At 47.2% G+C, this 21,606-nt stretch overlaps 1 protein-coding gene across 1 annotated transcript in view; it reads right to left on the bottom strand.

Moving 5' to 3' along the window:
* Positions 1-6,211: 6,211 nt before the first annotated feature.
* The window catches only part of MYOZ2 (myozenin 2), a 28,925-nt gene continuing 13,530 nt past the window's right edge, over positions 6,212-21,606 (bottom strand). The window contains exons 3-5 of the mRNA XM_028130232.2: positions 19,754-19,883; positions 16,451-16,634; positions 6,212-6,636 (exon numbers count right to left, since the gene is read on the bottom strand). Of these exons, the coding sequence (XP_027986033.2) occupies positions 6,402-6,636; positions 16,451-16,634; positions 19,754-19,883 (549 nt within the window). The 3' untranslated portion in view covers positions 6,212-6,401. The remainder of the gene's footprint in view (positions 6,637-16,450; positions 16,635-19,753; positions 19,884-21,606) is intronic.

The raw sequence follows: 21,606 nt of genomic DNA, 5'->3' as shown, positions 1-21,606 counted from the left end.
CCCCCTGGGAATTTGGGCCCCAGGGAAATTCCCCAGGAGAGCATTGGGAGGTGGATTTCACAGAGATTAAGCCACCAGCATCAGAGTACAAGTACCTACTAGTTCTCATAGACACCTTCTCGGGTTGGGTTGAAGCATTCCCCACTAGGACAGAAACTGCCTCTATAGTTGTCAAGAGATTACTCCAGGAGATTATACCTAGATTCGGGCTGCCAGTAGTCATAGGATCAGATAACAGCCCCACCTTTGTAGCCAAGGTATCTCAAAGTATAGCTCAAGTCTTATGCCCAGAATCTGGACAGGCATGAGCAGGACTCTAAAAAGTACTTTAACTAAATTTGTCCTAGAAACCGGTGAAAACTGGACCAACCTCCTGCCCTTCGCCCTCTTATGGGCCATGTGTACCCTCTACTGGGAGGGGTTCCTCCCTTCTTTTTGAGGTCATGTATAGTAGACCTCCCCCCCCCCGCCCCGCTCCTTTCCAGGGTCAGGGAGAAACTGAAAGCTGGAATTCATAACCATTCCCTTACTCAAGTCCTTACAGGCTCTGCAGTATACCCAGAGAGCCACCCATAAGCTTGTTCGAGATGCTCTGCCAGTGCCCACCGCAGACCCTGTACATCCCTTCCAGCCCGGGGACTCGGTGTGGGTAAAGTTCACTGCCCAAGGACTCACCCTAACCTGAAAGGGACGCTACACTGTTATCCTGAGCATGCCCACGGCTGTTGAAGTAGATGGCGTCCAGACCTGGCTACACCACTCCCAGCTCCTGCACCAGGAAACGGCCTGGATCCTGGCAACCACCCGTGAGATCCCTAGCCTGGGCTCCACGCAGGCCAGGAGGAGACTCGACACCTGCAGGAGAGGAACTGGACTTCACTGTGGACAGTACTGTTGGGGACTGTGGTACTAGAGGCCTTGGCCAGAAGCGGGAGACGAGGTAGAAATGCAAACCGTCCCGTGATTGGGCCCGTAAGTTTCAAGACAAGGGGGGAATGAAAGGGCAGAGCAGGACAGCACAAAATGTACTGTACCCTCCATCCTGTGTAACTATGTATATGACTCCCTTTTCTGAGCAGTTACCCGACCTGCCCTTAAACCTGCCAATAGGAATGCAGAGAAGTGGACTCAGTCCAAATTAGGCAAGCTGCACAGTACCCCCGTGTAACCAGACCCCTGACCCTGCCCCCGGACCAATCAACGGGGCCACGAACGTTCCCCCCGCCCACTGCTTTGGACCCCCAATAAAGCCTTTGTTCCCCAAAGCACGCTCTCTCTCTCCCGCCGCAGCGCCGGTGATTGTTGGAGACGGGAGCTCGTGCTAGCACGAATAAAAGTTCTCTTGCTTTTGCATCGGGCTTGGCTCCTTCCTGGTGGGTTTTTGGGGATCCTGAACACTGGGCATAACACTTCTAAAACACCCCATGTCTAGAACACACCCATATCTAGAATATGCCTACTTCTAGAACATGCCCGTGTCTAGAACACATATGTAGAACATGCCTACTTCTTGAATGTGCCTGTGTCTAGAACACATCTATGTCTAGAATATATCCATGTCTAGAACATGCTCAGGCCTCAGACACATCCATGTCTAGAACAGGTCTATGTCTAGAATACATCTACATCTAGAATACACCCACAGGAGGTCTCTGGACTCTCTCCCCATTTTCTCTCATGTGGGCAGCTTTCTTAATACAATTTTTGCAGGTTTGACCCCATCTTGGCATCTGCTTCTCAGAGGACCTGGATTAGAATAACACTAGGTTAGGGAGTCATGAGTGCTGTCAAGAAAAAAACACACACGAGGGGTTAGCAGTGTGGTCTCTTCAATAGCGCTGGCCAGGGAAGGTTTCAGGCAGTGGTGGCATGTGAGCCACATAAATAGAGCTGCAGAAAACTGACTTTTAGGGGGAAGTAAATTGCTTAAGAAGATATCAGTGATTTGCGGCAGATCAGTAGCTAGCTGGCACTTGCTGCGAGTGAGTTTTGATAAAGTGTGATGAGAATATCTATTTGGGAGACAGCTCACATCAAACAGATTGCGTGTATGTGAACAGAACTGCTTCTGAGGGGCAAGGCCAGAGGCCGTAGAGCAGCAGAGAGCTGCTGTGTGCGGCAGGCTGTGTCCCTCAGCCTGCTTCATCTGGCATCCTTCACCCGGTCCTTGTATATTTATTTTGCTGGTGCTGCAGCTTCTATACCAATTCTCCCATCAGCAGTTTTAAAATAGGGCATGACATTGAATTGCTCTTTTTTTCTTCTGACTTTTCCGGTCCTGTTTCCTGAACCGTCTCTATCTCCGACACTGCGTAAGTTGTCATTGAAACATGCTTCCAAATGTCACACAGTACTGAATAACAAGCACATTCTGTTTGGATCTGAACTATAACCTCTAAGAAGTAACTGGTTCCCTCTCTCTTTGCCCACAGGTACCCAATCTCACCATTGAATCCCACTACCCTGAGAAGCCAGGGAGAGTTCATATGCAGGGTGGAAAGCTAGCTCTTCTGTTGAAGGAATTAAATAGGACACACCCTTTTACTTCTCTAATCTTACTGCAGCCTAAGCCATTGAAATCCTGAGACAAGGCATCATTTCCTACAAACCCTCTGATGCATTTGTGAAGTCTGCGGTTGGTGAGTGTGGAATAGACCCCCTGCTCTTTTGGCAAAAGCCTGGCCCCCCGTCCACCTTCCACAGGAAGGCGCTGCCCCTCCTACAGATGACAGCCTGTGGATGCGGAAAGTACTTTTCATTAGAGCAGGGGTGTTCGAAGCAGCACTGTCCTCCGCTCCATGAGAAGCAGTCGTGGCCAGAACCCAGTGATGTCATGTAGGTTTTATCTTGCATCAGCAGCGCAGCGAGGAAATTCCAGAATTAATCAGCGTGCTGGCACGGCCGTGCCCGGGCTGGAAAGTTCACCGTGTTCCTTCCACGCTCGCCGCGGGCGCTGGGCTCCACGGTAGCCTTTGTGAGAGTAATTGGCTCCCTCCATGTCCAGGCTGCTGCAACGATTATAAATGCGTCCATTTAGAGAATGTAGAATTTTAAGTGGATGCAGTAAATGGTCATTTCAACTAAAAGATGATTGTCCGTATTTGCACTTGATCTTGTAACAACCAATAATTAGTTATGTTTTATTATCAAGTTCTTTCGAATATTAGGGAATGGAAAGTGAGATCATCAGAGTCTGGAGAAATACTATAGTCTGTTGAAGGGAGGGGAGAGTTACAAGCCAAGAAGGCTGTTTTTTTTCAGCTTAGTTCTAGTTCATTGGCGCTCTAGTTAGAGAAGTCGCCAGGTGATCGTCAAGCATTGGCTAAATAAGAGAGGAAATGTCACTTCAGGACCCAGAGCCCTTGAACAGGATAATGGGAGTCGGGAGAGCTTCCTCTAAAGTTTTGAAAGGAGAAAATACCTTCGCTTGAAGGGATGTTTGGGGTGAGCTCTCACGCTGGGTGATTGCCTTCGGGGTGTCACTGTGGTGCCTGTCTTTCCTCTCTGTCCCCCCTTTGCCCCTGCACGAGGCTCCACCGACCCTGGCACGAGGCTGTGCAGACAGGAGCAGCCTTCCCCAGGCCCCTGTGTCTGAGGGCATCTCCAAGCATCACACTGCTTGTGCTCCTTCGGCCACTCTCAACACAGTCTGAGAGGCAGCCTTTCATGAGTCAGAGTGCCCGGACGACCTTGAGGGTGACTCGAGAATGCCCCAGTTTAGCACCGTATTTGCCCAGTGAAGACCATGGAGGGGTTTTTTGTGTTTTTGTGTGTGTTGTTTTGTTTTGTTTTGTCTAGATGTAATAAAATAGTTTGGTGCTGAATTTGATTCTGAAAGAGAAGTGATGAGCATGAGTTCTTATCTATTTTTCAGTCAGACTTGCCAGGTTCTTCCCATTTTGAGCCAGAATCAAGTGAATCAATCACCTTGGTTCTCTGAGGCTCGATTTTCTTATATAAAATGGAGCTTATTTTGAATACCTTCCTCACAGGATCATTGTGAAAGTAAAATACTAGAGTATATATCAAGGAGCCTTGGTAAAGCAGTGAATATAGTGCTTGGCATTTAATAGTCCACCAAGTGTTCTCACCCCTTCACTTGGTCTTTTCATGTTCCGACCCCTTTATTCCACGTTTCACGCGTAACATGTGGGCGGGGGAATAGATCCCCCAGTCTTTCTGCTGTTCTAAACAGACTACAGTATTTCTTCAGACTCGGAAAGATATTGCTGCTTTTCAGGTCCCTGGAAAACCCAATAAAAATGCATTTGAAATCTTTAATTGCGCAGCAACTGGAGTGTGAAACGTTGGCATTTCTGAAGGTGTCAGACGGCTGCGCGAGGTGAACAGCCACTTGCAGGAAGGAGGAATGCAGTGGGCCCTGAGGGGGGGTCCATCATTTTCCGCCTAATCTTAAACACACTTCGCGTCTCCCTCTTAAAGTCTGCTCCTTGGTGCTGCGGGTCCTGTTCTGTAGCTGACATTTCATTGTTGGCCCCCTGTTGGTGGTTGGACGAATGGTGATCCACTTGGTGGTAGTTAAAACCAGGCAATAAAATTCGAATTTAATGAACAATAGTAACTCATTTCAAACTGCCAATGGAAACAAAACCATTTCAGCAAATGCCTAATAGAATAGGAGTAATTTTTATTTTTAAAATGAACCAAAAAATGGTGCGACGTGAGCCTCATACCTAGCGTTTATCACAGGTGCCAAATCATTTTAAAACAGGTAAACACCAAAACATAAATAAAAATGATATATACTAAAGTTATATTTTAAATTACACCAATTACCAATTATTTAAATTATTCCAATGACAATATGTATGAATAAAATATATTGATATCATTTCTAGGGATTGCGTGTTTCATTAAGTTTTTTTTAATTCACTTACAAGGCTAGAGGCTGATTAAGACAACCATGAGTCCCAGCACGAGGAACAGATTCTTGTAAACAAGCAGTGTTGCTCCGTGCGTTTTCCTCGCTCTGCTGTGCACACTCCCTCTTCCACCGCCTGAGCGTAATCTGGGGTGGTTTCCTGTGGTGGGACCTTCTCCATCTCGGCGTCTGTCACAGAACTCTTCACTGACTTCAAATGGGAAGACCTGGTGTTTATTTCTTACCATTTCTGTGCTTCCTCAATCATATTTTAAGACATGTCTGAGTCTCCTATTCCAGTGTATTCACAAATTTCATGGCGGATGTGTGCAACGTTATTTTCAGAGGTTTTAATGTTCTGCTGGGTTGTTTTTTTTTTATTGATTTCAGAGAAGAAGGGAGAGAGAGATAGAAATATCAAGGACGAGAGAGAATCATGGGTCAGCTGCCTCCTACACGCCCCACACTGGGGATCCAGCCCACAACCCAGGCATGTGCCCTGACTACGAATTGAATCCTGACCCCCTGGTTCATAGGTCGAAGCTCAACCACTGAGCCACACCGGCTGGACCTGCTGTTGCTTGTTTTTGTTTGTTTTATAGCATATACTCCCTAGTGCTTAAGGATTTGAACAGAATTTAAGGATTCATCAAAGACAGATACCAATTCAAATTTCTCTCTCCCTCTCGCATATGCATCTGCTTAGATGTATAGTAGTGTGCATTGTATGTGTTTTCACACTCCTAAAAATGTACACATAAACTTGAACCTCATCGGCACGCAGCATTGGGGTGTGAGGAACTTGAATTGCAGGTAACCTTGGCCTTTAAAACTAGGTAGCAGGACGTTCCCTGAGTCATTGTCTCAGTCTCCTTGGTGGAATGTTAAGCCGGTGTAACAACCCAGTTGAACTCTGGAGAATGTCTAGAATAATTACCCCGTGATTCAGAGCATGCGGAAGGAGACAAGGCCCTGTAGAAACGGTCAGACTGTCTCATGCAAAGACTCCATCCAGACATGGTACTGTCCGTGGTCACCAGGAAGGGCCCGGCCCAGCCTCTCCTATCGCGATGTTTGCACAGCCTCCTCCATCCCCCTCACCCCTTACATCCCGCATGGAATGCGTCTGAATATGTTGACTGCGTGTTGATTCTAGATGCACTTGGAAAGCTTAATTTGGGACTAGCTCGTGTGGACTCATTCATTTATTTATACAACAAAGGAGAAAGGGTAGAACTTTGTCCGATCTCCTGGGCTGCCCCAGTCGAAGGCGGGGTTGTTTGGACCACGCGAAAACAAAGTGAGGAATAAACACAAGTGAGCTAAGAGTTTAAAACAAGATTATGGGTTGTTTATTAGTATTTGCTCCGAGGTTGAAGTTAAATGCCATAAAAGGAACATTGCTAAGTTACGACTGAGTTATTGCTGCTGCTGAAGAGTGTGAGTGGCTTTGCCAGCAAGTGGAATAACAGAAGCGACATTAGTGTGCAGAGGTGCCTGAGGCCTCGCGGCTGTCTGCTCAGAGGTCTTCCGACTCTGGGACGGCGGGGCCCTCTGGGGCCTCGGTGGTGATCACTATAGGGATGTTCTCAGATATCCACCCCTTAGGAGTCCTGTTGAAGGACCGTCTGCCAGAAAGTGGGTTGGCAAAGGCCATGAACCTGGAATCTGTTAGAAGTAGTAGCTCAAAATCTGGGACCTTGAATTTCACCATTTTTGATGCTTTTTCAAAACCTCCAAATGGGGTGGCAACTCTGTGGGGAATGAAAAGAAAAAGAATAAATCAATTTCCAAATGTATCTACTGGAACATAGAAAAACAACTTAATTCATAATTTTATGGGCGTGTTCTGCTGTATTCTTAGTATGCCTTTCCGTTTTTGACCTCTGAGACAAGCATTTCCATTCAGGGACCGCGGACTTGTGTAAAGTCCTGTTGTGTGTACTCTTAGTTTGGGACTAAGCGAACCTATTCCCTGCACCTGGAGATCGGCATGATCACTTCTTGCCTTTGGGTCTTTGCTCACATTTCCCTGCATAAGATGTTCCCTCCCTATCTCCACTCCACCTGCGGCGTCCTGCGGCCTGTGAGTTCTAACTTCCCAGCAACTACCCCAGCCCATGCTCCTTAGCCAGTCCCTGCAGCACTGATGGTCCATGTCCGTCATCCAGGGCTCATGAGAGGGACCTAGGTCGGCATTACTCCTAGCATTTAACCAGGAACTGGATCATCAGGCAGGTGCTCTCCGATCATGCAAACTCAGAAGGATAAAGAACGATGAAGGCAGGACGGGGTGCCATGCACCGGCCACTGTTTGAAGTGCTGCTCACCGTGGGACCTTGTTGGAGTGCAGATGCTAATTGAGACACACCAGGGCGTGTCCTGAGAGTCTGCATCTAACCAGTCCCGCACCATGCCCAGTGCCAAGGCTTGACGGGATTGTCTCCTGACATCCTCACAACGACCTTAGGAGTTCGTTCTGTGAACATGCCTATGTCTTGGGTGACACGGAGGCACACTCTAGCACATGACTTGCTCAAAGCCCCCACCTATGAAGTTGTAGAACCGGGACTTCTACCCAGGCCCCGGAGGCCTGCTTTTCCAGTCACTGCCTGTGCCACACCCTCAGGAGGTGCTGCGTGAGGCGTGCTGGGCCTCCTGAGGTCGCTTCTAAGTGCAGTGCGTGTAGGAACATCCACTCACTGGGGCTGTGTCTGACTGATGTCCAGCCATGTTCCTGTCACATTCCTGATGCCGCTATCTGGTCACGCCCCACATTTGGTCATTTGATTTAACGAATTGAAGAGTCTTTAACATTCAAATTTCATTCTGTGCATAAGTAAAACCTGTTATTCTTGGATGTCTAAGGTGTGCAAGACAGTATTTTATCATTTTAGAAATGTACCATTGTATAGAAATAGTTTGTTCATTTGTTGACTCATTCATTTATTCATACAACAAAGAAATGATATCATTTAGAAATGATATAGAAATTGTATAGAAATAGTTTGTTCATTTGTTGACTCATTCATTTATTCATACAACAAAGAAGTGATTGCTTAAGATATCTGCCCTGCTGTGTGTGAGGAATTCGCAGATGAAAAGGCTGTATTATTATTAACGTCATTGAGTTCACAGAGCAGTGTAGAGTGAGACATGAGGGAAAGACCAGCACATCATGGAATATGATCGTTAACCTAAGGGGGGAATATCCTGAATGCAGAGTTGCTTAGGGTAAAAGGAAACACTTGTAAAGTTCAGAGCCTAGCATCAGGACCAGTTATGAAATGTGTAGGGCCCCGTACAAAATAAAAACGGGGGGCCCTTCTTAATAATTGTTAAGACTATCACCCTGCCTGGCATTGCTCAGTGGTTAGAGCATCGGCCTGCAGACCAAAGGGTCTTGGGTTCGAGTTCCAGTCAAGGGTATGTACCGAGGTTGCAGGTTTGTTTCCAGCCCCTGTCGGGGGTGTGTGTAGTAGGCAACAGGTAGATCTCTCACATCCATGTTCTCTTTCTCTCTCCCCATCCCTCCCTGCTTTCCACTCTCTCTAAAAAGAAAAAAAAAATCAATGGAAAAATATCCTCTGGTGAGGATTAACAACAACAACATTAAGACGATCAAAACAGAGACAGCAAAGCCTCATGGCAAGCATGGCCCTTCTAGCCGGGGCCATACCACTGCATGGGGTGCACATGTAACCGGACTGTGACCCACCCACCGTTCTTTTGACATTGTTTCTGCAAATGCTGACTGACTAATATGTAGCTTATAGATAAACAGCATGTTTGTATAAGAATCATAGGAACTACTATACTTTCCGGCGTATAAGACGACTGGGCATATAAGATTTTCCTGGGTTAAAAAGTCATTTTATACACCGGAAAATACGATATATTGGACTATATTGATGGGATTAGATATAATGGATTAGATATGTTGGACTACCGTATTTTCCGGGGTATAAGAGGACTTTTTAACCCAGGAAAATCTTATACGCCCAGTCGTCTTATACGCCGGAAAATCCGGTAACTTCAGAAGATATAGACTCTGACCTTTAGTCGTCATAGCTCTAGGAGAATTGCTGACCTTCAGCTGTAAAACCAGGATAAGGTAGAACCAGGATGACAAACACCAGGCCATCACTTGACCAGTTTCAAGGTCTTTATCAGAGTGGACTGTGCTGATCTGCATGTAGAAAACTTGATTTCTTAGTCCTGCTTTCCCTCTCCCTCCCTATAAAAGCCTCTGCCTGCACTGCAATGTTCAGACGGGCTTTGGACAAGAGTTCCCCATCTCCTCAGGTAACCGGCACTTAAATAAACCTCTCTCCTTTTTCACTGGCATCTGAGTTTGGTTTTTGTGATGACAGCCAAACTTATACACATCCATCCTGGGGGTTTAAGAATATAAGGTTTCCGCCCTGATCGGTTTGGCTCAGTGGATAGAGTGTCAGCCTGCGGACTCAAGGGTCCCAGGTTCAATTCTGGTCGAGGGCATGTACCTTGGTTGCGGGCACATCCCCAGTAGGGGGTGTGCAGGAGGCAGCTCATTGATGTTTCTCTCATCAATGTTTCTAACTCTCTATTCCTCTCCCTTCCTCTCTGTAAAAAATCAATAAAATATTTTTTAAATAAAAGAATATATGGTTTCCACTGGATACAAGATGCTGGACTTCATTTCTAGATTTAGGCTGAATCTGGTCAATCTTATGTTTATGAATTCCAGATATAAATTTTACTCATTTTTTTTTCTGCATTAAATAAAAGAGGAAATGTTCCTCAGCCACTGAACTCCAGTGTTTGGGTTTGGTAGTAAGTGTGTTACTTTTTCCCTTTTTGTCCAGTTCTGTGTTGTTTTTCCCTCCCACTTTGTGGGTCCTTTTCTTCTCTTGTAAATGAAAACATTCCCTTCCGCTCCATCTCTGGTCTTCCACCTCCTACCTCTGGCCCAGTGGAAGCTTGCTGTTTGAAAGGCAGCCTTTTCTTTTCTTTGGCACCATTGAGGCTGTATCCTGTTTGCTTGAATTTTTATTGCTCTAGGCACACAAAGTAAAACAGTCCATTCACAGAGATGGTAAGCATTCAAAGACTACTTGTAGGATATTTAAGGTCTCTGGAAATAGTTTTAAGTTTTAGTCAAAGATAATGAAGCAAAATTTTCCACTAAAAGATTTGGACTAGTCTACCAGGGATAACCCTGCGTCCCTATAATTCCCACAACATTTCTTCAAACATAGATCTGATATAATGTGATTTTACACTTGGTCATCTATGGAGTAAGGAGCTTGTTCCACTCAGATTCACAGTTAATAAATGCTTTCTTATTTACCTTGATCAGTAATGGGATTACATTTGTACTAAGTAATAGTGCTGGAATTATAACCCTAATAATTGCTGATTATTCTTTAAGGTAAATAATCTTGTAAAATGATTGTATAGAAATTAAAATAAGTTATTCAACTAAATATCTAATGTATGTGATATATTTAAAGGTACTTAGTCATATAATCATAGACATTTAAAAAATATTTTTATTGACTTCAGAGAGGAAGAGAGAGGGAGAGAGAGATAGAAACATCAATGATAAGAGAGAATCATTGATCAGCTGCTTCCTACCTGCCCCACACTGGGGATCGAACCCACAACCCGGGCATGTGCCCTGACCAGGAATCAAACCATCACCTCCTGGTTCATAGGTCGATGCTCAACCACTGAGCCATGCTGGCCAGGCAATCATAGACATTTTTTTAAAAAATGTATTTTTACTGATTTCAGAGAGGAAGGGAGAGGGAGAAAAAGATAGAAACATCAATGATGAGAGCGAATCATTGATCAACTGCCTTCTGCACACCCCCTATTGGGGATTGAGCCCGCAACCCAGGCATGTGCCCTTGGCTGGAATCAAACCCAGAACTCTTCAGTCTGCAGGCCAACACTCTATCTACTGAGCCAAACCAGATACGGCAATCATAGACGTTTTTACAGATGAGGAAATTAATACAAGGAGGGTTAAATGGCATCGTCGCACAGCTTTTTGAAGCAGAACTGGAAACCTTCTAGTTCAATTTTCCTCACATCTTGCATGGGTTTAATATAATGTTATTTAAATATCTATATATATACTAGAGGCCCGGTGCACAAAATTCGTGCACAGAGGGGGGGTTGTCCCTCAGCCCAGCCTGTACCCTCTCCAATCTGGGACATCCCTCTCACAATCCAGGACTGCTGGTTCCCAACTGCTTGCCTGCCTGCCTTCCTGATTGCCCCTAACCGCTTCTGCCTGCCTCTCACAATCCAGGACTGCTGGCTCCCAACTGTTTGCCTGCCTGCCTTCCTGATTGCCCCTAACCACTTCTGCCTGCCAGCCTGATCACCCCCTAACCACTCTGCTGCCAGCCTGTTTGCCCCCAACTTCCCTCCTCTGCCGGCCTGGTCACCCCTAACTGCCCTCTCCTGCAGGGTTGATCACCTCCAACTGCCCTCCCTTGCAGGCTTGGTCCCTCTCAACTGCCCTCCCTTGCAGGCCAGGTGCCTCCCAACTGCCCTCTCCTGCTGGCCATCTTGTGGTGGCCATCCTGTGTTCACATGGGGGCAGGATCTTTGACCACATGGGGGCAGCTAAATTGTGTGTTGCAGTGATGATCAATCTGCATAGTACTCTTTTATTAGATAGGATAGAGGCCTGGTACAGGGGTGGGGGCCAGCTGGTTTTCCCTGAAGGGTGTCCGTGATCAGGGTGGGGTACCCTTGGGGCGTGGGACGGCCTGAGCGAGGGGCCTGTGGTGGTTTGCAGGCCAGCCTTGCACCCTGGCAACGCAAGCGGAGGCCCTGGTATCTGGAATTTATTTTCCTTCTACAATTGAAACTTTGTAGCCTGGAGCGGAGCCAAGCCTGGGGCTCCCTCCGAGGCCCGAAGCCATTTGTGTTGGGGTTATAATTGAAACTTTGTTGCCTTAAGCGGGTGGGCCTGGCCTGGGTGTGCTTTGCTTCCCCTGTTGCTGGCGGCAAACCTGGCCTGCTCTCTCAAGCTTCACTCTGCCGCCATTTGTTTGAATTTGTTTACCTTCTATAATTGAAACTTTGTAGCTTGAGTGGAGGCTTAGGCCTGCAATGGCTGGCAGAAAGCTTGGCTTCCTCTGTTACCTAGGAAACCTTGCTCTCTGTGGCTGTAGCCATCTTGGTTTGGGTTAATTTGCATACTCGCTCTGATTGGATGGTGGGCGTGGCTTGTGGGCGGGGCTTGAGGGTGTGTCGGAGGTATGGTCAATTTGCATATTTGTCTATTATTAGATAGGATAAAAGGCTAATATGCAAAGTGTCTCCATGGGAGTTTGACCAGGAGACCGGGAGTTCTATCACTCACTATGACTTCCACTGACCACCAAGGGGTGGTGCGGAAGGAAGGAAGGCCCTGGCCAGCAACCAGCAGCCAGGGAAGGAAGGCCCTGGATGGCCGCTGGACTGGAAGGCCCTGATCGGCCCTGATCAGCCCTGATCAGCCCTGATCACCAGCTAGGCCTAGGGACCCTAACCATGTACAGATTTCATGCACCGGGCCTCTAGTAGCATAATATTTAAGTAGTATATTCAAAATGAGTGCAAGAATGCAAAGTTGTGCTTACTGTGGGCTATTTTGAAGTCATGCTTAGACTTGGGAGCATTTCTCATTGGTCCTATCCCTGCTGAATACTACAGGACTGCATCTCATCTTCCACGCATCACTGGCAATAGCTAGTGATTATGTATAATAAAGTGGGGCCACCAAATAATATCATGTTACTCTTCGCAAAGGACTCTGGGTATATTTGCAAACGGCCCCCCCCCCCTCTCTCTCTCTCTCTCTCTCTCTCTCTCTCTCTCTCTTTCTTTCTCTAGCTCTCATTTGCTTTAGCAAAAATGAAAAAAGCAAAAACCATGTATTAGAATAAAGTCAATATAATAATATTGAATTATTTAAGAAAAAGAAAGAAAAAATGTACTTCTTACTACATCTTCTTTTTAATAGGCCCTAGCTGGGTTGCCTCAATGGATAGAACATTGGCCTACAGACTGAAGGGTCCTGGGTTTAATTCTGGTCAAGAGCACATACCTCAGTTGTAGGCTCAATCCCTGGCCATGGTGTGTGTGGGAAGCAACCAATAGATGTGTCTCTTTCGGATTGATGTCTCTCTCTCTCTCTCTCTCTCTCTTCTCTTTCTCTCTCTCTCTCTCACTCTCTCTTTCTCTCTCCCCATCCCTTCCATTCTTTTTAAAAATCAATGAAAAAATATCCTCAGGTGAGGATTAACAACAACAAAAATAAATAAAATATAAAAGCAGTGTTTCCTAACCTGCTTTGTATAATTTTTCTTTTAATGTATAATAGTTGTGTGAGGAACTAAATTTCTGGTCAGATTATTTTTTCATAACCTTGAGTGGTTTGATAAAATAAATCCCATTAAATAACCTACCACACAAAAGATATTAACCCAATTTGTACCTAGAAATTATTTTAACCTTTTTTAAATGATTGTAATGTGTTCTGGACCAATTAAAGGAATGGCTTTTATCACATTCAATTTCTAAAGACCCACGTAACTATTGAGATTATTTTTGCCTATGTGATATTTTTAAAATAAAAATTTATTGAAGTATAAGATACATTTTAAAAAGTATATAAATCCTAAGGTAAAGCTTGATGAATATTACTTATTTTCTAGTTATTTGCTGCTGGCATATAAAAATGTCATTAATTTTTATGTTGATCTTGTATTCTGTGATCTTACTAAATTTACTAATTCTAATTTCTAACCTGGAGCTCCTTTTGAATTTCCTGGGGACATAATCATGTCATTTGTGAATAAGGACAGTTTTATTTTTCCTTTTATATATTTACTAGAGGCCTGGTGCATGAAATTTGTGCACGGGGGTCCCTCAGCCCAACCAGCACCCTCTACAATCCAGGAGCTCTCAGGGGATGTCCTACTGATGGCTTAGGCCCACTGCCTGTGGTTCTCTGCTCTCTGCAGGCCTGGAGGTTTCGCTGCAGCCATGGAGATGAAGCCCCCATGCCCTGCTCTCTGCTTTCTGCCGGCCTCCCCATGCACCATGCGAAGGAAGCCCCAATGCCCTGCAGTGCGCTCTGTCTGCCAGGCCTGGGGGCTTTGAGGACACCAACACACTAAGGAAGCCCCCATGCCCTGCTGTCCAGGCTCTGTTTGCAGGGCCTGGGGCTTCCCTGCTGCTGCCGAAGCCTCCATGCCCTGCTGTCCTGGCCCAGCTCTGTTTGCAAGGCCTGGGGCTTCCCCGCTGCCATGGAAACCTCTATGCCCTGCTGTCCAGGCTCTGTTTGCAGGGCCTGGGGCTTCCCCACTGCCACCGAAGCCTCCATGCCCTGCTATCCAGGCTCTGACTGTCGTGTCTGGGAGCGGATCAAAAACCCCTCTGGAGGCGGATCCAGCTTCGCTGCTCCTGCCGACACGCTGGACACTCCAGCAGCGGAGCTGAGCAGACTGGGCGCCGCCATCTTGTGGCTATGGGGGCCACCATTTTTGTCGCGGAGTGATGGTTAATTTGTATATTACTCTATTATTAGATAGGATAGCTTTTGTTTATTAAAACAACTTCTTTGTCTGAAAACATGCATGTATGTTTTTATTTTAACTTTTACCTTTCAAGAGTGTTTTTACTGGACATGGACTTACAGGCTGGCCATTATTTATTTCAGAATTTTAAAGGCGTGATGCCACGAGCTTTAAGATGTTCCCATTGTCTTTGGTTTTCCGCTGATTTGCAGCCCTGACCTTTGCGTGGTTGCCTGGGTCGCATAGTACTTCTTGAATCTGAGGCCTGATGTGTTTTGTCAATTTTGAAATTTTCTGGGCCACGAATTTTTCTGCTATTGCTTCTGCCTTACTCTCTCTTATTCCCTCCCGAGCCTTTAACCACACCCGTATGCTGGCACTTTCTGCTCTTTCCCTGCAGTGGGAACCCATCGTCTCCTCTGCTCCAGTTTGCACACTGTGAGTCCGCTATGTTCAATCTGCCATGAAATCTATTTATTTACTTTTTAAAAACATTTCTGTCACTGAATGTAACAACGAGTACAGAAACCTCATAGACAGGCACAGAAGCTTATTCTAAAGTGAACCACCTTGTCACCAGCACCCGTCCTGAGTCCCTACAGGAGCATCGAGGGTCCTGCCAATCAGCCCTCGCCTGCCCAGGGGTCGGCGGTGTTTTGACTTTCATGACAATATCAACTTACAAAATATGTTTTAAAACCTTCTTTCTATGGTGCCCTTGCTGGTTTGGCTCAGAGGATAAAGCGTTGGCCTGTGGACTGAAGCGTCCCAGGTTCAACTCAAATCAAGGGCTGGTTGCAGGCTGGATCCCCAGAGGGGGGCGTGCAGGAGGCAGCCGATCAATGATTCTCTCTCATCTCTGATGTTTCTATCTCTCTCTCCCATCTCCCTTTCTCTCCAAAATCAATACAAATATATTAAAAACAACAACAAACAGAAAAACACCTTCTTTCTATGGTAATAACCCAAGTGTGCGTGTCTAAGTACAGTAGTTTAGTTTTGCCTGTCTTTCAAAATTCTCTCTTTCAAATCGTTTTTATGCTACAGATGTCCCTCTCATCCTTCCCTGCAATTTATTACTGAAGACACGATTGTGTGTCCAACAGACCGAACTGTACTGGTTACATTCTCTCTCTCGGTGAGTGTTAGCATTTCTCTGTCCTCTGTATTTCCTGCAGATTTTACATGGATCCAGTGACTTAGCACTTTGAGTTGCTGTACCAGTATTTTTGTTTTTGTAGACTTTCCATTTGACCCTTTTTGGGAACCATTCTCAATCGGCTGGACTTCTTCATTTTTGTCATCTCTTCTCTTAAACATGTTTCTCACAATTACTTTAAAGTGAGTGTCGGATATTCCAATCTTTTGTGTTTCTGTCTCTGTTGTTTATTGTTTTTCTCTTCATTTTTAGTCATTTGGTCATGCCTGGTAACTTTGAACTGACTGGTGAGCACCTTGTATGAACTTTGTAAAGATCATTTGAGTCTGTCAGTGGTGTCATCTTTGTCCGCTGCAGGCAGTTTGATTTAAAGGAGGTGACCATCATCCAATGCAGGACTGTGTTGATGGACACCAGTATTTATTCTCATGAGGGTCCTGGGTTCGACTCAAATCAAGGGCATGGGCCCAGATTGCTGGCTGGATCCCCAGTAGGGGGCATGCAGGAGGCAGCCAGGCAATGATTCTCTCTCATCATTGATGTTTCTATCTCTCTCTCCCATCACCCTTTCTCTCCAAAATCAATACAAATATATTGAAAAAAAGCAACAATAAACAACAACGAACACCTTCTTTCTATGGTAATAACCCAAGTGTTGACGTAGCCCTCATTCACCTTTATTCCAACGGTAGAGCCTTCAGAGTCCCAGTAGAAGCTTGGAATACCTGGACCCTCCTCCCAGCACACCTAGGCTTTGGGGTTTTCTAGCAGAAGATTTTCCAGACCCTGCAGGGTGCCGAGCCGGGCAGCACACGCCCCAGGGCACCCGCCTCACGGGATTACCTGTTGAAGCTCCGGTAATCCGGCAGCTCCGCCTTGCCTTCGGGCGTGAGCAGCTTCGGGTACAGCGCCTCGAGGAGCTCTGGGTGGCTGCTGACCGCCTGCTCCCACGGCGACTGGTAGGACCGGGGCACGGCTGTGGTGTTGAACCTTTCCGGAGGGATCTCCTTCAGGGGCCCGGAATAGCCTTCGGGAAACAGCAAGCAGGAGTGAGCACAGCCTGCGCCGGGGCAGCGCCTCCTGACACTGCGCCCTGCGGCGGTCACGCAGTCACTGAGGAAGAGGGTCCCTTTCCTGCCTTCTCGGAAGTGAGCAGTCTCAACGGGTGGACAGGCTACGCCCCCTATTAGGGGGTTTCTAAGAGACCCCTACCTCAGTGCGTATTTGTCCACGTAACTACTCCTTTGGTTTTTAAAACCGGCCCTGCCCTTCGTTTGTGCTGGGCTCTCACTGTCACCGTGCGTGAATTGACCTGAAAATACCCATCGAGTGTGGGCTGTGGCCTGGCTTCAGGAAGCAGCAGTGGAGACATGTCCCTGGGCCTGGCCGGCGTGTTGGGGGTAATGCAGGGGCTTGTCCCTTCAAGTGCTGACAGCTGTTCAGGCTTCACCGTGGGGGGGCCTGTGTCTGCACCCGTGGGGGGGCCTGGTCTTCCCCGTCCCTGTGGACGTTGTCCTGACTCTGCGGCTGGTCTCACCTCCTCGCCCGCTCCTCTCGCAGGTAGACCACCTCTGTGAGTGCCATTTAGCCTCGCAGCAGCTCGCATAGACTACGCCGCTTGCACATGCGCTGAGTGACGGGCTCCAAGTCCTCATGGCGGAGCCCTGCACCCTCCGTCCACAACCACACTACCTGCCGTGTCCTTCGCGCAGGTCTCTCCTCCCACCAGGCCCTCACCCAGACCTCCTGGGCCCTGCTCCCAGGCCCTCACCCAGACCTCCCCGGGCCCTGCACCCAGGCCCTCACCCAGACCTCCTGGGCCCTGCTCCCAGGCCCTCACCCAGACCTCCCCGGGCCCTGCACCCAGACCTCCCCAGGCCCTGCACCCAGACCTCCCCAGGCTTCCCTGGGCCCTGCTCCCAGGCCCTGCACCCAGACCTCCACAGGCCTCCCAGGGCCCGGCACACAGACCGCCCGCTGCAGCCTCCTGCTTTTGGTCCCCACGCTCTTTCCCGTCACTAACACCGCCATCTCCTCGTCAAGCTGCCTGCCCTCTCTTTACGCAGATCGGCCACCGCGGGGTAGCCCTTCGGTGCAGTAGTTGCATCCTCCTCTGACTGCTCCCAGCCGCCGAGAAGAGCCCCTTTCTGTGGGCGTCTTTTCCCGGCTCGCCACGCAACTACTGGTGTCCCTCGGAGCGCTTCATTCCTACCAACCATTCTGCCAGAACATTCATCTCCCTGCTGCTCTATCGGGCTCCTACCTATCGATGACTCCAAGTTGTGATGTTGGTCTCCGGGCCCTTCCGTTCCAGCACCCCCTGCATTGGTCCAAGCGACTGCTCCCTGGCAAACTTCCCGGCCCGCCGGGACCCCGGGCCTTTCTAACACACCCTGCTGCTTTTCCGTGTGGAAAGGGGTCAAAAGAACCTCTCTGAGCACCCGGCATCCCTCTACCCTCAGACGCCCAGGACAGCAGTCTCCCAGCCGCCTCGGGCCCGCGGGTCCGAGTGCTGCCAGCTGCGCTCCTGAAGGATTTCTAACACAGCGGCTCGCAGACCGTTTCCGAATCACCTCGGCACCAATTCTAACGTCGGTAGGGACCAAATGTCGAGGGCTTTTCCCTGCAGAGATCTGGCTGCAGTCACCCTCAGGGGTGGCTTACGCATCTCACGCCGGGGATCTGCAGAGAGAACGTGGGGAAACTCTGCCCTAGAAAACGCCCTCCGTCCTCCGCATTTCCCTCTCGTCTGCCCTGGTCAGGCCCTGCCCCTCTGCTGCCTGGCCTTTCCCAGCAGCCTTCACGCTCACCCTTGGCTCCCCACGCCTCCCTGGCACCCTCCACACTGCTGCCCTGGTGGCCTACGACCGGAAAACTTGACCATGTCACTCACTTCCCAGGACAAAAATCTCAGCCACTCAGCATGGCACACCTGTCCCCACCCCCCTGTGGAGCCTCGCCTCCTGGCACGGTCCTCACGTCTGTGCTCCAGACCCGGGCTCTGCCTGAAGCTGGTCCCCACGCCGCCTCCCCTTCCCTGTGCTCCTGCCCCCGCCCCCCCCCCCCCGCCCTCCTCACCCACCAGGCCCTGCAGAAGCCTGGGCGTGAGATGACCTCTCTGTGGCCACTGGGGACAGACTCGCCTCTCCTGCCTGTCCTTTGTGTAGGATTCAGCGCTCCATCGTCACTGCCCCACGTCTTATTTCCTGTTCCTCCTACAGTTGATCAGAGGTCAGGCATGCGGAGACCAGACATTTTAAAATTTTATACTTTCTTAAAATCCCACTACTCAACACAAGTGCTTAATTTCTGTGTGTTTTCCCCAGTTTGTCTTCACCCTTGGACATAATGACCCCGTGACTGTAAATCTGGAACCAGACCCGGATGTAATTCTTCATCAGTCACTATTGACACATAGCCATTTGCAACCTCCGTTTCTTAATTTCTAAAGTGCAGATTGTAGTAAAAATGTCATGGAGTTATTGTGAAATTAAGGAAGACAAATGTATATCATAGCACTCCACAGGCTATATAGTTTTATACAAAAAGAACGTCAATATAATTACAAATGACTTAATTTTTAATGTAACCGGTGGTTGCCAGCAAATCAGCGAGCCATCTGAAAGACAGGAAGCCATGTCAGTGCTTTGCAGGACTCCTTAGGTCTCCGTCTTACATTGACCTCAGACTTACCCACACACAGATGTGGGGTGAGTCTATAAAAATAGGTCTATAGTTGTTCGTATGGAAAATACAATCTATAATAATAAAAGGGTAATAGGCTAATTAGACCAGACGTCTTCCGGACGTCATTCCAGACATCCTTCCTGATGAAGCCGGGGCCAGAGGGAAGCCAGCCTGGGTCCTGGGTGCCGGAGGGAAGCCGGTGCTGGCAGCTGGGGGAAGGAAGGCCTACTCTTGCACAAATTTTCATGCATTGGGCCTCTAGTAATTAATAAATAAGAATACAAGGATAAACTCTGTGTTTCGTGTACTCACACATGTAAACCTGCCTTTGCCCATTTTGACCATAATGAGACCAGCAGTCCCACTCTGATACCATTTACTAAGGGAGGGTCCACGTGACCTGAGCCACACATTTAAATGCACAGCGACTACTGTTTTATCTGTAAGGCGCCGAGTTACCTGGTGCAATGTTTTCTGGATTCGGGGGGCTCCTGGGATCCGGGGTGTTGGGAGGAGTGAACGGGGCTTGCTGTGACCCCCCTTCTGATAGGCTTCCGTCCAGTTTCCCATTCTGCATGGCCAGGTTGTGCTGTATTGGTCAAAAGCAAACTCGGCTGAAAACTCAAAAATATCAGGCAGGCCAACAGGAAATGTCACCCGTGCTGGCCTCCTCCACACAGTTAGGGTTTAGCTACAATGGTGCTTCATTGTTTCATGGGGCATCATAGCTGACATGGTCACTGGCTGAGCTTTGCATGGTCTTGGTTGAGCTTTGACTGAAGTCACTCCAAGGCCTGTCTTATGATGACAGTCCACCTCATCACCGTTTTCTGAGCTCACTGTGCCAGGTGCTGTGTCAGGGCTTTGTATCAGTCATTGCACTTATAGTCACCTCCTCCCTATGAGGTGAATATGATTGGTTCTTAAGTCTTTACTAATCTAACCCAGAGCATCCTGGTCAAACACTGGGCTTAGTCATTGTCACATTGCTCTTCTATTTATAGTTGGGATTTAGTTCGATTCTTTAATATGTCTTGTCTTGAAATTTAATCTGATATTTGAACAATAGTCATGTGTAACAAAAAGAAATTGTCCTTTAAGTTGAATAAATTTTTAGAAGGAAGAATTTGGAATTTCTAGAAAATAAAATGCTTAAAAGATGTTTTTCTTTTAAGTTTTAGGTGAATTTTGTTTATTATTATAACGCAGGATTTATTCTATGGCAATAATAAAGCCCTTTAAAAATAGCCAATTTGCATTTTAACAAAGAAAATAGAATTGTAATTGGTTATGTCCTCAGAAGTATGGCTAGACCTTCTCTCTATAATAAAGCGAGTTTACTTACATATGGGAAATATGTGTGTTTTTAAAAAGGCCAGTCTATATAAGAAGAGTATAAAGTCAAATTATCTTTTAAATTTAGAAAGAAAAATTCGGTAACGAGCATATCAAATGAAGACCAATTTTGACTTTTTTTTGGTATGACATAAGCAGAAAATATTTTAATGCTTGTTTATATTTATTTATAAGGTGATGTAGTAAAGTACTGTTTTACATTTTAATACTTATTTACCTTTATAGAAATATGAGGATAAAAGACTATTTTGTCCTAAAATCCAAATGTTTGTCATAATGAAAGGCCATAAATTAAGGGCCTCACCTGAGGTGTTCTATAATGTGTGCCAAATACATAGTAAAAGTTATTTTTTGAGCAAATGAACACATATTCAGAATCCCAGTATATTTAGCTTGGTGTTACTTCAGAATTACTGTTAACGGTGCACGTTCCCCGCCCCAGCATTCTTTAAGATGCGAGGGGCTGAAGTGCCTTGTTGCTAAAGGCACAGGTAGTTTTAACTGTGACAAGGCGCCGTTTTGCTGAATACCCTTCGCAGCGATTTATCGAAGGTAATGTCATCGCCACGACCCACGCTCCTGCGTGTTTCCCTGGGAGGCCCCTCTCCTTCCCCGTCGCCCTGTCTGCCTTTCCGTGTGCGGCGCGGAGCCAGAGCATGGAGACTGGCTGTGTACCAGCCCCGGTCTGCAGCTCTTGTGGAGGATGCGCGTCTCCCGTGGTTGCTGTTCGTGTCAGAGGAGGTTTGTGTGGCCCCCTTGGCCGGTTCTGAGCAGTAGAGGAAGCCCAAACTGCAGCTACATTTTCTGTTTTTAAAATGATAATATTTGAGCAAATGGCATTGAGCACCAGGGAGTATGTTTGTTTACTAGCGTTATTTGTTTTTCATTTTAAAATATATTTTTTGTGGTTGATAGTATTATAAATATCTTCCATTTCCTCCCCCCTTTTCCCTCTT

This window comes from Eptesicus fuscus, chromosome 6 (assembly GCF_027574615.1).
Source record: "Eptesicus fuscus isolate TK198812 chromosome 6, DD_ASM_mEF_20220401, whole genome shotgun sequence".
In the NCBI taxonomy this organism is placed as follows: Eukaryota; Metazoa; Chordata; class Mammalia; order Chiroptera; family Vespertilionidae; genus Eptesicus; species Eptesicus fuscus.
This window is presented reverse-complemented; position numbering and strand designations above follow the sequence as displayed.